This window comes from Cebus imitator, unplaced genomic scaffold (assembly GCF_001604975.1).
Source record: "Cebus imitator isolate Cc_AM_T3 unplaced genomic scaffold, Cebus_imitator-1.0 Scaffold65, whole genome shotgun sequence".
Lineage (NCBI taxonomy): Eukaryota > Metazoa > Chordata > Mammalia > Primates > Cebidae > Cebus > Cebus imitator.
In genome coordinates this window covers 5,273,316-5,286,955 of record NW_016107380.1, presented here as the reverse complement: position 1 = coordinate 5,286,955, position 13,640 = coordinate 5,273,316, and the positions used below count along the sequence as shown (strand labels likewise).

The 13,640-nt window shown below is 47.8% G+C and overlaps 1 protein-coding gene across 1 annotated transcript; it reads left to right on the top strand.

Annotated features, from left to right (window-relative positions):
- Window positions 1–1,123: 1,123 nt before the first annotated feature.
- Window positions 1,124–10,997, top strand: HEBP2 (heme binding protein 2). The gene is made up of 4 exons (XM_017530432.2): window positions 1,124–1,445; window positions 1,994–2,129; window positions 2,826–3,006; window positions 10,582–10,997. Exons 1-4 carry the CDS (start codon window positions 1,344–1,346, stop codon window positions 10,778–10,780), a joined length of 618 nt encoding a protein of 205 aa, XP_017385921.1. The 5' UTR covers window positions 1,124–1,343; the 3' UTR covers window positions 10,781–10,997.
- Window positions 10,998–13,640: the final 2,643 nt, after the last annotated feature.

Sequence of the window (13,640 nt, the reverse complement as noted above, 5' to 3'; positions counted from 1 at the left end):
TAGAGACGGGGTTTTGCCATGTTTCCCAGGTATTTTTATAGAGACTGATTTTTGCCATGTTTCCCAGGCTGGTCTCGGACTCCTGGGCTCAAGCGATCTGCCTGTCTTGGCCTCCCAAAATTCAAGGATTATAGGCGTTAGAAGCCGTGCCTAGCCTTGAAAGACAATTTCATCTTCTTGCTGGGAAGGGAGGCTCCCTCTTGGTCTCAGCACCCTGGCTAGGGGGTGCTGGCTCCACATTGCCAGTGGCCCCGTCTGGCTGCCTCTTCCCGGGGGCTGATTCCCTTTCACCCTTGGGGGTTGTCACCATTTATTTTCATGCCGCCAACCTCCTGTCAGTTGGCTACTGAGTGGGGAGTGCCAGCTGCCTCTGCAGCTGTCACGTCGCCCCGGGAAGCCTCGGAGCTCTGGCTGCCCACGATGGGGGTCTGCTGGGGGGCGCTGGAGTCGCGCAGGGTCCCCGCGCAGGGCACAGTCACGCGGGTCAGCCTGGCCGTCTGAACGTCGGGGTGGGAGGGTTGGGGAACAGAGCCGCACCCGGCTTGGCTCTGGAAAGCCCTGGTAACCAGAATTCTTGAAACGCACTGGGGTCTGGCCTCGGACCTACCTCTCCCCGAGTCCCGTTAAGCCTGGGAGGATGACTCAGAGGGTTTGGGGTTCTGTCGGGGAAAAGTTCAGAAACCAGAAGAGTTCCAGATTCTCCCCTTGTGTCTGTGGCCCCGCCACCTCCTCCGCAAGGGACCCTGAGGAGTGTCTGGGCCCTAGGGCACCTTCTTGGGGTGAGTATGGCCGCTCGCCCTGGCTGGGCCCCGGGAGTCGGGTCGCCAGGCACCCCCTCCTGCCCTTCTCTGCCCGCGGCGGCGCCGGGACACCCTCTAGGGGCGGGTGGCCGTCCCCGCCGCTGCCAGGGCTCCCCGTCCGCGCCCGCGGCTCCCAGCGCGGGCGGGACCGTGGCAGAGGTGCCCAAACCTGTTGCACGGAAACCGCGCCACCCTCGGCTGCCCGCGGGGCCACCTCTGCGCGACTTTCCCTCAAAAACAAGGGCAGGGGCAAGGGAGGGCGGGAGGTGCCCCCAAAGGAAGGCGGGCCAAAGCGAGCGAGGCTCCCATTCCCGCGGAGGGGTCGGGAGCCGGCCACGCCCTGGTGGCGGCGCCCCCTAGCGGCCCAGAGCCGGGCGCATCCGGCTAGTTCAGGTGTCCTGCGCGGCGGGGAGGAGAGACCGCGTCTGCAGGGCGCGGACTCGGGGACTCGGGGCCTCGGCGGGGCGCGCGCACGCAGGAGGGGCGGCCGCGGTGCGGGCCCTCGGCGCGGCGGGCCAGGCTCCCAGAGCGTCGACGCCGCCCATGGCCGAGCCGCTCCAGCCAGACCCCGGGGCGGCCGAGGTCGCGGCGGCCCAAGTGGTGGAGACACCGGGCTGGAAGGCCCCGGAGGACGCGGGCCCCCAGGTAGGCGCCGACCCGGGAGCGGAGGGGCCGGGCCCGCCTTCGGGCTGATTTGCAGTGAGGCCAGCGGGTCTGGTAGAGTTAAGTAAAAAGTACAATTTTTTAAATGGTTCGAGCCCCTACCCCTTATCTTAAGCAAACGAGAAACGGCAGTCACTTAGCTGTACCCTCCCCCTACGCCCAGTACAGGTCCCACCTCAATTTCTTGTCTTTGCGGGGTGGCGGGGCGGGGAGGAACTGGTTAAGTCCCAGAACGCGCGGTGGAACCTTCCGAGCAGAGGGGGTGTCACAGTTGCTTGTCTTTAAAGCTTGAATCGAGTCCCCAGCGTGAGGGGTTGGGGCCGCTGCGGTCCCTAATGGCAAGGAGGGGAACCTCTTGGAGGGGCTCTTCCCAGCCCTAAGGAGCGGGGACCCCAGGCCGGACCCCGGGGCGGTGCAGCCCCTAGACAGGCCGGCTCCAGATCGACCCGAGATCACGGCACCGGTATTTTTGCATCTCACCCCTCCCCCTCTTAGAATTGCTTCTCGAAGTTTTCTCTGTTCCACTTTAGCCCGGAAGTTACGAGATCCGACACTATGGACCAGCCAAGTGGGTCAGCACGTCCGTGGAGTCTATGGACTGGGATTCAGCCATCCAAACCGGCTTTACGAAACTGAACAGCTACATTCAAGGCAAAAATGAGAAAGGTAAAAGCAGGTTTCCTGGTAATTATGCATATTGTGATTGAGTCCCCAGGCTTACTATTGAGTGTTAGCTTGTTAAAGAAGTATCATTTATCATAGAAAAATAGCCAAGTCATCAAAGACTTGTTTTCAGACATGACTCCTCGGGACCAGGGTTTACACTGTTTTCAACCTCTGTTTTCTGATTTTGCTGGATGAACTGGGGTTGGGTGTAACTCGTGATAAGTCCTTTTCCACGGCTGACGCTTCAAGATAATTTGGTGACTGATAGGATCGGAGGCATCAGGAGACAAGAAGGTACCAAGATTAGAAGCATCAAGTCATAACTTTTGCTCTGGCTTTGCTGCTATTTATATTTTAGCAGGTCCTCATTATCTGAATTGTAAAATTCAGATAATGGGACCTCATTATCTGAATTGTAAAAAAAAAAAAAAAAGAATTGCTGATCATGTAATCTCTAATTTCCCCTTTTATCTCTAAAAATTAAGAATTAACCCAAAATATCAGTATTACAGAAAGTGGTTTAATGTGGGGAGTAATTGAGTAATTTTGACCTTACTGTTTTAAGATGAAAATTGTCTTAAAGGTAAATATGTCAATAATGTAAAGTAAATCAAAACACAAAGATAAAAAAAATATAGGTTAAATGTTTAAAGTAGCCAAAATTAGAGTAAATTTGCTTTCATTTTTATGTCACAGAGATGAAAATAAAGATGACAGCTCCAGTGACAAGCTACGTGGAGCCTGGCTCAGGTCCTTTTAGTGAGTCTACCATTACCGTTTCCCTGTATATTCCCTCTGAACAGCAATTTGATCCGCCCAAGCCTTTAGAGTCAGATATCTTCATTGAAGACAGAGCCGAAATGACTGTGTTTGTACGGTAAGTGGTAGCTAATTTATAGCCTTGCTGACTGGTAGTTTTACTTGCATGCACTCACAGTTTAGCGCCAATGCAATTTCAAAAGGCTTTTCACCCTTTGGTAAAATCAGATCTAGTGCATTTTGTGATGTTTTCCTCCTGGCTTTGTTTTTTATGTTACTGAGGTCTGCTGCAAGATAGAATCACTTCATTTAATGAGTCTATTGCATGTCTTTCATATAAGACACGGTACAAACTACATGCCCCCAAGACAAAAAACTGCAATATAGTTAGACCTGAACAAAAGTACCTTAAAACAAAAGTCTTAGTCTGTTCAGGCTGTTGTATCAAAATGCCATAGGCTAGGTAGCTTAAAAGAAACAGAAATTTATCTCTCACATTTCTGGAGACAAGGACGTTCAAGTTGAAGGTGCTGTCAGTTTCAGTGACTGGCGAGGGCCTGTTTCCTGGTTCATGGATGGAACCTTCTCGGTAACGTCCTCACGTGGTGGAAGAGCCAAGGCAGCTTTACTGGACATGTTTTACAAGTCTCTACCCTCATGACCTCATCACTTTTCCAAAGCCTCATCTCCTAATGTATGATCACATTAGTGATTAGGTTTTCAAAATATGAATTTTGAAGCCAAGCACTTTGGGAGGCTGAGGCAGGTGGATCACTTGAGCCTGGGAGTTAGAGACCAGCCTGGGCAACATAGCAAGGCCCCGTCTCTACAAAAAGAAATATGTTTATGTGTGTGTGTGTATGTATATGTATATACGCACACACACACATTTATATATATATATGTTAGCCAGGTCTTGTGGCATATGCCTGTGGTCCCAGCTACTTGGGAGGTTGAGGTACGAGGATCACTTGGGCCCAGGAGGTTGAGGCTGCAGTAAGCCATGATTGCACCAATGCGCTCCAGCCTGGGTGACAGAATGAGACCCTGTCTCAAAAAAAAATGTATATATGAATTTTGGGGAGACACAAACATGGAGTTTATAGCATTCTGCCCTGACCCTGTAAAATTCATATCATCTCACATCCAGAATACATTCATTCTATCCCAATAGCCCCAAAAGTCTGAATTTGTTCCAGCATCAACTCAAAAGTCTAAAGTCATCTAAAGATTATCAAAATCGAACCTGAGGCTCAAGGTACAATTCATCCTGAGGCCAATTCCCCTCCATCTGTGAACCTGTGAAATCAAACATGTTACATGCTTCCAAAATACAATGGTGGGACAGACGAGGATAGCTACCCCGTTCCAAAAGGAAGAAATAGGAAAAAAGAAATGGGTAACAGGTTCCAGGTAAGTTCTAAGTCTTCAGATTCATTTTCTGTGACTCAGAGCTCTTCCCTCTAGGCCCACTGGGATGTAGGTCCCACTTGTGAAGCTCTGCTGAACAGAGGTTGGGCCCCCAAGGCTTCAAGTGGCCCTGCCCATGGCTGTGGATGGCCCTACCCCACTGCAGCTCTCACAGTTGGAGGGACCCCCTGCAGTTTTACCAGGCTTGAACTGTACACCGGTGGCCCTCCCAGTCTGGTGTGCCCTGCTCCCATGGCTCCATTAGCCATTTCCCTATTGGGGACTCTGCAGTAGCTCATTCTCACTGTGGCCTTCTGCTTTGGTCACATGCCCAAGGCCTTGGGCAGCTCCATCCTTCAAGATGAAGGTAGCCAAACCCCCACAGCTCATGTACTCTTCAAGATGGCATCACATGGATGCTGCCGAGGTGAACTGCCTGTGCCTTCCGGAGGGACAGCCATTGCAGCCCAGGCCACACCTACCTCAGCCCACTGGAGCTGTACCTGGGGCATCCAAGGAGGACTGCACTGGAATGAGGGAACATAGTGGCCAGGCAGTGCTAGGCACTGAGTTCCAAGGCCCCCAGGTGCCCAAAGACCCTCCTTTGAAATTCATCTGCCCCCTAGGCACTCCACTTGGCATGTGATGGGAGAGGCAGCTCATAATTTCTGAAATGCCTTTGGCACGGTTCTTCCATTATCCTGGTGAATAGGTCCTGGTTTCTGTTTATATGGCAGTTCCACATTAATCTCCTTATCAAAGGTTGCTTACCTTACCCTTGTTTTTTCTCGAACAAGCTTTCTCATTGCTTTTAATATGGATAGGCTAAGAATTTTCCAAATGTTTAAGTTATGCTTCCCTTTTGATTAAAAATTTACTCTTTAAATTCTCTCTTCTTGTATTCTACTATCAAGAGAAGCCAAGCCATAGCTTCCATTCACATTTTGCTTAGAAAATATTCAGCCAAGGCTGCGCACGGTGGCGCACACCTGTAATCTGAGCACTTTGGGAGGCCGAGGCGGGCCGATCACCTTAGGTTGGGAGTTTGAGACCAGCCCGACCAACATGGAGAAACCCTATCTCTACTAAAAATACAAAAATTAGCCAGGCTTGGTGGCGTGTGTCTGTAATCTATGCTACTCAGGAGGCTGAGGGAGGCGAATCGCTTGAACATGGGTGGTGGGTGTCACGGTGAGCCAAGATCATGTCATTGCAGTCCAGCCTGGGCAACAAGAGGAAACTCCATCTCAAAAAAAAAAAAAGAAAGAAAAAACAAGAAAATGTTCAGCCAAATATCCTATTTCATAACCCACAAGACATACTGTCCACATTACACTAGGACACAAACAGTTTCTTTGCCATGTCATGACAAGGATCACCTTTCCTCCAAGTTCCAATAAATGTTCCTCATTTCATTCCAAGACCTTATCAAAATGGCCTTTACCTCAAACCACCATGATCCGGTATGACTCCCACCCTCTCCTTAGAGTGCCCTTGCCTTCTCGGCAGTGCTTCTGTATCTGTCACGTGGTTGCCATCCTCTCCTACGTGACCCCTGCAGCAGTCATGTGTGGACGAACCTGGTCCCTTAATACTTGATTATCCTTTAACTTTCAGAGTGTCACTCTTGTCATTTCTCCCCTCCAGTTTCTTTACCTCCATTGGTTCCTCCTCCGCTTCTCACCCTAGGAACACTGTTGATGCCTGTTTTTGACCCTCATTTCATAGCTGACTTGTTCTGGGTGATCCATTCATATTGCTTCAACTCCCTGAGTCAAATGATTCTCAAAGCTAGTAAATGTCTCCAGATCTGATTTCCCTGCTTGTTGGACATCTCTGTTTGGGGTTGGGGGAATCACACTCAACAGCCCTAAAATGAGCCTTCCCCCAGTTCCCAAATCTTCTCTGATCTTACAGCGCCTGTTTCAGTTGAGGGTCGCATCAGCCAGACAGCCTCCTCTTTTTTTTTTTTTCTTTTGAGACGGGTTTTCACTCTGTTGTCCAGGCTGGAGTGCAGTGGCATGATCATAGCTCACTGCCTCCTGGAACATCTGGGTTCAAGGGATCCTCCCACTTCAGCCTCCTGAGTAGCTGGCACTACAGGCATGTGCCACCACCATGCCCAGCTAATTTATAGTTTTTTGTAGGGATGGGATCTCATTATGTTGCCCAGGCTGGTCTTGAACTCCTGGGCTCAAGCAATCTACTTATCTCGGCCTCCCAAAGCACTGGGTGTACAAGCATGAGCCACCATGCCTAGCCAAGACAGTTTCCTGAGCAAGGAACTTGCAGTCACCATCAGCACATGGTTCCTGACAATTGGTTCCCAAATCTGTCCCCTTCACCTCAAAAATGATTCTGGGCTTTGTTCCCTTGTCTGCATCGCCATGTTACTTATTTGGGTCTTCATCTTATACAGACCGCACTAAGTTATCTTTGTGTACCCCAGTTCTTGGCACATGCCTGACACCCCTAATAGATACTAGGATGTTCATTGATCTCCACTGAATTATTTCTTGACTATTTCACTTCAGTAGCCTGCAAGCCGTCTTCACTGCCACCAGCCTTTTTCTGTCCTCTTCCACACTGGAACTGTGATGTTTCTCAACGACAAAAGCCCGGACTCTCTGTCAGATTCCTCTTGCTTCCCCAGAGAAGCTCAGATTGTTCACACAGTGCAGTGCCCCATGTGACCTGGGCCAGCCCTGTCTGTGCAGCTCCCCTTCCCACCACATGCACTTCTCACCCTTCAAAGAACATGCCATGTTCTTCCACATCTTGTTTCTTTTGACCTCAGCCATGTGAGTCCACTTTTCCTTGCTAAAATCTGAAGGTTTTAAAATCTTCAGGTAATCATAGTACTTACCTATCGCATAGGGTTGCCATGAAGATCAGATGAGTTAATTTACGTAAAATACTTGGAACATGAGCATCAAACACTCCTAGCTCTAGTACTCTCTCTTCTCTCTTCCTGGAGAGCCCACTGTCATCCTCCAGGACAAATGACACCTTTCCTGTGATGCCTTTTTCAATTTCTCCATTTAGCTAGCGACTCTGTCCTTGGTGCCCTTCCTTCTATTCTTCCTCTTCTAAGTAATAGTGACTTATTTATAGACTGAAACTTCCTCAAGAATATGACAGCATGTTTCTATGTTCATATATTCCAGCCCCTGGCAAGGCAGGCACATGGGGGTGAGGGTGGTGGGCACCATTTTGTGTTCTGAGTAAAACAGTGAATAGATCATTGTGAAACAATACACATTCAGAGAACAAAAGCTGATTTCTAATTAGAGGGTTCAAGATTTGATTTTAAGGGAAAATGAATTTAAAAACAAATTCCTTTCAGGCAGAACATGCTAAGCATTGGTTATTGGTTATTATTAAGGAAATAAATAACACATTTAGGAGCCAAAATATTTCTTTTTTCTTTTTTTGAGATGAAGTTTCACTCTTGTTGTGCAGCCTGGAGTGCAGTGGCACAATCTCCACCTTCCAGGTTCAAGTGATTCATCAGCCTCAGCCTCTGGAGTAGTTGGAATTACAGGCACCCACCATCATGCCTGGCTAATTTTGTATTTTTAGTAGAGACGGGGTTTCACCATGTTGGCCAGGCTGGTCTCGAACTCCTGACCTCAGGTGATCCACCCACCTTGGCCTCCCAAAGTGGTGGGATTACAGGTGTGAGTCACAGTGCCTGGGCCAAAATGTTTCTTAACATGTGGTTCAGAATTATATTCAAATGACATAAAAATGATGAACAGAAGAGTTTTCTATCAACTCTCCTGCGGTGTTTATACATGTGCGTGCCGAGATTCCTAACTTGACAGGATTAAAGGGAACGCATGCCAAGAATGGTTCTAGGCGCTAGGTAGACATTGTTACATAGAACAGACACGGTTTGTACCCTTGAGAAATGATATCTCATCTGAAGCGTGGGAGGATCGATTTTTTGCATTGGCGCATTGATAACAGAACTTATATCAAATAAGGTATATTAAGTACATTTTTGTTTCTCAGTGTTCCTTATTCTTAACCCTCAAAATCAAATTCATCATGCTTGTGTGGCAGCAGCTCAGCTAGGTCAGTGCTGTCATGATTTAATCTCAGGATGTTTTTGTTTGTCTACTGAAAACTCTATATTTAAACTTTTATTCTCTTTTCCCACTTCTTATTTTAACCTTTTGACTGTCTTTTCTTCCACATCCCCATAGCAGCCTCCTGACTGGATCCTTCCTCACCAGTCTATTAGCTATCAGCTTATATTCCAACCCAGATCTGATCAAGTTGCACCTTTCTGCTCAACATCCTTGGAAATAATCTCAAAAGGCCTTAGGCTAGTGTACAAGATTCTTCCTTCTAGCTCTGACTCACCTTCCTGGCCTCATTTTCTGCCTCACTAGGAAAACACTTGGTATTTTTAGATGTATGGTCTCTTTCCTATCACTCCCCTTTCGTTGTTCAGCAAAACTGTCCTCCATTCAGGCCCAACTCAGATGACCCTCCTTACCCCAGATTTAACCCCGTCCTCAGTGCTCCCACAGCACATTGATCCTGTCCCTGCTTTTTTTTTTTTTTTTTTTTTTTTTTTTTTTTTTTTTTTTTTTTTTTTTTTTTTTTTAATTTATTTTATTGCATTTTAGGTTTTGGGGTACATGTGAAGAACATGCAAGATTGTTGCATAGGTACACACATGGCAGTGTGATTTGCTGCCTTCCTCCCCATCACCTACATCTGTTTAAAACCCTTCTCAGAGGCTGGGCATGGTGGCTTATGCCTGTAATTTCAACACTTTGGGAGGCCAAGGCGGGTGGATCACTTGAACTCAGGAGTTTGAGACCAGCCTGGGTAACATCATAAGACTGTCTCTATAGGTTTTTAAAAAAATTAGTCCAGTGTGCACCTGTGGTCCTAGCAACTCAGGAAGCTGAGGTGGGAGGGTGCTTGAGCCCACAAGGTCAAGGGTGCAGTATGCTGTGCCATCATATTCCAGCCTGGGCAACAGAGTGAGACCCTGTCTCAGAAAACACACACACACAAAAAACAAAACAGCCTTCTCAGGATATATATAGAGAGCTGCCAAAATGTTGATCTCTTCCATTGGATCATAAATTCAGAGAGATGAAAACTATAACATATTCATTTGTAATCCAGCGCTTATTCTTTTCCCTAGGAGAGAAAAAAGGGCAGTGTTCAAGAGATAATCGAGCCTGGAAAAGGGGCTTCTGCAGGGGTGTCAGTGTGGTCCTCCCTCTGATCAACAGCACCAGCATGGATGTGGGAGCTTGGTAGAAAAGCAGACTCGGCCGGGCGCCGTGGCTCAAGCCTGTAATCTCAGCACTTTGGGAGGCCGAGGCAGAAGGTTCACTTGAGGTCAGGAGTTCAAGACCAGCCTGGACAACATGGTGAAACCCCGTCTCTACTAAAAATACAAAAAAACCTAGCTGGGCATGTTGGTGCGCGCCTGTAATTCCTGCTACTCAGGAGGCTGAGGCAGGAGAATCGCTTGCACCTGGGAGGCAGAGGTTGCAGTGAGCAGAGATCACGCCACTGTACTCCAGCCTGGGCAACAGAGACTCTGCCTCAAAAGAAACAAACAAACAAAATGTAGACTCTCAGGCTCCACCCCAGACCTGAACCTGCAGAGTAGCAAAATCCCCAGGTGACCTGTATTCATGTTAAAGGTTTGAGAAGCACAAGGTATAGCACTTGAGATTGTGTAGGTTCCAAATCTGCTTGTCAACAGATGGAAGGAGGGGATGCATCCTCCTGGGTTTCCTCAGTGCTTCTGAGGTCACACAGAGACCGGGAATCACAGGCAGGAGTGGTTGGTTCACCTGCTGAGAGGGAGTACCTTTTTTAATTTTTGTTTTTTGAGAAAGAGTCTTGCACTCTGTCGTCCCAGGCTGGAGTGCAGTGTTGCAATCTTGGCTCACCACAACCTCCACCTCCCAGGTTCAAGCAATTCTCCTGCCTCAGCCTCCCAAGTAGCTGGGATTACAGGTGCCCGCCACCACACCCGGCTAATTTTTGTATTTTTAGTAGGGATGGGATTTTACCATGTTGGCTAGGCTCGTATTGAACTCCTGACCTCAAGTGATCTGCCCACCTCGGCCTCCCAAAGTGCCGGGATTACAGGCATGAGCCACCGCACCTGGCCGCGAAGGAGTAACTTTGAAGCCGCGCTTCACCCAGCATTCATGGTACCAGCACCTGCTTTTTGCTTCAGACTGACATTCACATCAGTATTAAAATCATTCACAGTTATTTTCTTTCTCCTTTGTAGGTCTTTCGATGGATTTTCTAGTGCCCAAAAGAATCAAGAACAACTTCTGACATTAGCAAGCATTTTGAGGGAAGATGGGAAAGTTTTCGATGAGAAGGTTTACTACACTGCAGGTTTCAACAGTCCTTTCAAATTGCTCAATAGAAATAATGAAGTGTGGCTGATTGAAAAACGTGAACCCTCCAAAGAAAATGAATGAGAAAATGAAAGGAAGTTCCACTGTCAGAGGCAAAACGACTGTTTATCATAGACATCAACAGGACTCAAAAGTAAAGTGCGTGTCTAGTGTCCTCTATTGAGAGTACTACTGTTAATTAAGCTTATTTCCAATGTGCCTTTTTAATGCTTGAAGCTTTATCTACATACACAGGTAACAGAGGGCGGTAGTCTGTAAACATATAAATAGGTTGTAACTATGGTGGTCTTTATTTCTGTGAGGATCCAGGGAAGTTTCATGGCACGTCTGTCTTTTCCACTCTATCAGTATCATATTGCCTTTTTTTTTTTTTTCCTTGGAATTGTGTCAGTTGGATGAGATCCCCTCCAGATAGTATCAATAAAATTGTTAAGATTTATCTTTTGTGGAACCACTAAGCTGTCAGGCCCAGAGAGGTGAAGTTCAGTTGGACACAGAAATCAACTGTCTCTTGCAGCTGCCACCATACGTTCTCTGTTGAACCCTCTCACGCATCTTCCCACTGCCCCACTGCACAAGAATATTCCATTTAAACGTAGTTAATTCATTCCTTTCTTTCTGGTCTCCACTTTACCCCCTAAAAATCTTGCTTTTTCCCCTAAACATTGAATTAAATTGTCACATATTTTTAGTGGGTTTTTTTGTTTGTTTTGTTTTGTTTTTGAGATGGAGTTTCCTCTTGTTGCCCAGGCTAGAGCGCAATGGCATGATCTCCACCTACCGAAACCTCCACCTCCAGGGTTCAAGCGGTTCTCCTGCCTCAGCCTCCTGAGTAGCTAGAATTACAGGCATGCACCACCACTCCTGGCTCATTTTGTATATTTAGTAAAGATGGCGTTTCTCCGTGTTGGTCAGGCTTGTCTCAAACTCCCGACTTCAGGTGATCCGCCTGCCCTGGCCTCCCAAAGTGCTGGGATTACAGGCGTGAGCCACTGTGCCCGGCCTCTGTTATGTATTTTCATTCATTCTTTAAGTCATCGTAGGGAGTCCTTGCTGTGTTGCAAGGACTCCGCTAAGGGCTGGGAAGTGGTGAGCAAATCTGTCCCAAGCCCTTCATCACTGACTTCACTAGCTCCAACAGCATCTTTCCACCCACTTACCCATTTCATTCACCCTCCCGCTGTGAACACGACAGACAAGGCCCCTGGCGTTATGCAGTTTACATTCTAGAGAGTAAGGAAGTTCAACACAAATAAGATACTTGAAATTGGCAAGTGTGATCAAGAACTGAAATAGGGTAGTGGGGTAGAGTGTGGTTAGATAGGGGGTGGTGGCTATCACATAAGGTGGTCAGCAAAGGCCTCTCAAGAGACAGTTGAGACTTGAATGATGAGGAGGAGTCAGATGAAAGCCAGAGGCAGAGGTGAGGGGAACATCTTGGGCAAAGGTGACAGCGTTAAAGGAGGAGGCCATGTTTGGTGCCCAGAACAAAAAGCTGCATACACAGCTTGCTGAGCAAGATAGCACTGCTCTTGTAGGGCACAGTCTCTCCAGATTAAAAAAAACTGCTGACCTTATGCAGTGTTTTAGGAAGGATTAACAGACTTTCAAAAGCATTTAGGAGTTGATGGAGCTCTAGTTGTGGAGATGCAGTTACCAGAATGAGGCTACTGCTGATTAGCATGATTTAGAAGCCTGGTTTAGAGGTGAGGTTACTGATGCGTAATTGTCATTGATTGTTTCCTGTACTTAATTGTTACTGTGGCCAAAGAATGGTCAGTTGTATTCTGGGATTTGAAGTTACAGCAGACAACCTAAGGTATGCCACTCAAATTTACCTTCAAGAAAGTACCTGCCGCCCAGCCGTGAGGGGTGTGGTTCGCTGATGGTCTCCCCTGTTACTGTCTTTAGGATCCACCTCAGATTTCAAGATAAGGACACACTATTCTATGGGAGAGAGGGGGACCTAGTCTACAACTGAGCAGGGCAGTGGTCACTGACAGCATGCTTTTTTCTGGCAACTTCCAGCCATTAACTGAGCAAGGTGGTGGTATAAAACCTAGCCATTTAGGCCAGGTACAGTGCCTCATATCTGTAATTCCAGCACTTTGGGAGGCCAAGGTGGGAGGATTGCTCAAGCAGAGCCTGGGAGTTCAAGACCAGCCTGGGCAACCTAATGAGACTGGCTGTCCAAAAAAATAAAAATTAGCCAAATGTGGTGGCATACACCCGTAGTCCCAGCTACTCGGGAGGCTGAGGCAAAAGGATTGCTTGAACTTGGGGGAGGCGGAGGTTGCAGTGAGTCATGATCATGTCACTGCACTCCAGCCTGGGTGATGAAGCGTGACCCTGTCTCAGGAAAAAAAAAAAAGACCTAGTGATTGCCACCCAACTTGAAACCCCTCTAATAAACAGCCTCTGCCAGGCATGGTGGCTCACACCTGTAATCTCAGCACTTTGGGAGGCTGAAGCAGGTGGATCACCTGAGGTCAGGAGTTGAGAACAGCCTGGCCAACATTGTGAAACCCTGTCTCTACTAAAAATACAAAAATCAGCTATGTGTGGTGGCGCGTCCCTATAGTCCCAGCTACTCCGGAGGCTGAGGCAGGAGAATTGCTTGAACCTGGGAGGTGGAGGTTGCAGTGAGCCGATATTGTGCCACTGTATTCCAGCCTGGGCCACAGAGCGAGACTCAGTCTCAAAATAAATAAATAAATAAATAAACAGTCTCTGCTCTGGAGCTTTTTGGTGGTCTAGATTCTTTAGGACTTTGTTAGATCCTACAGTTCCTCTGCTCAATCCTGCTTTTCCTTTTTCCTTTTAGAGATGTCACTTCACCAGCTTTGTACTCCTAACTCCAGCTTAGCCTAAAATTGGCACAATTGGTACCAGTGGCCCACGAACGTAGGTGGTAAGACAGCAT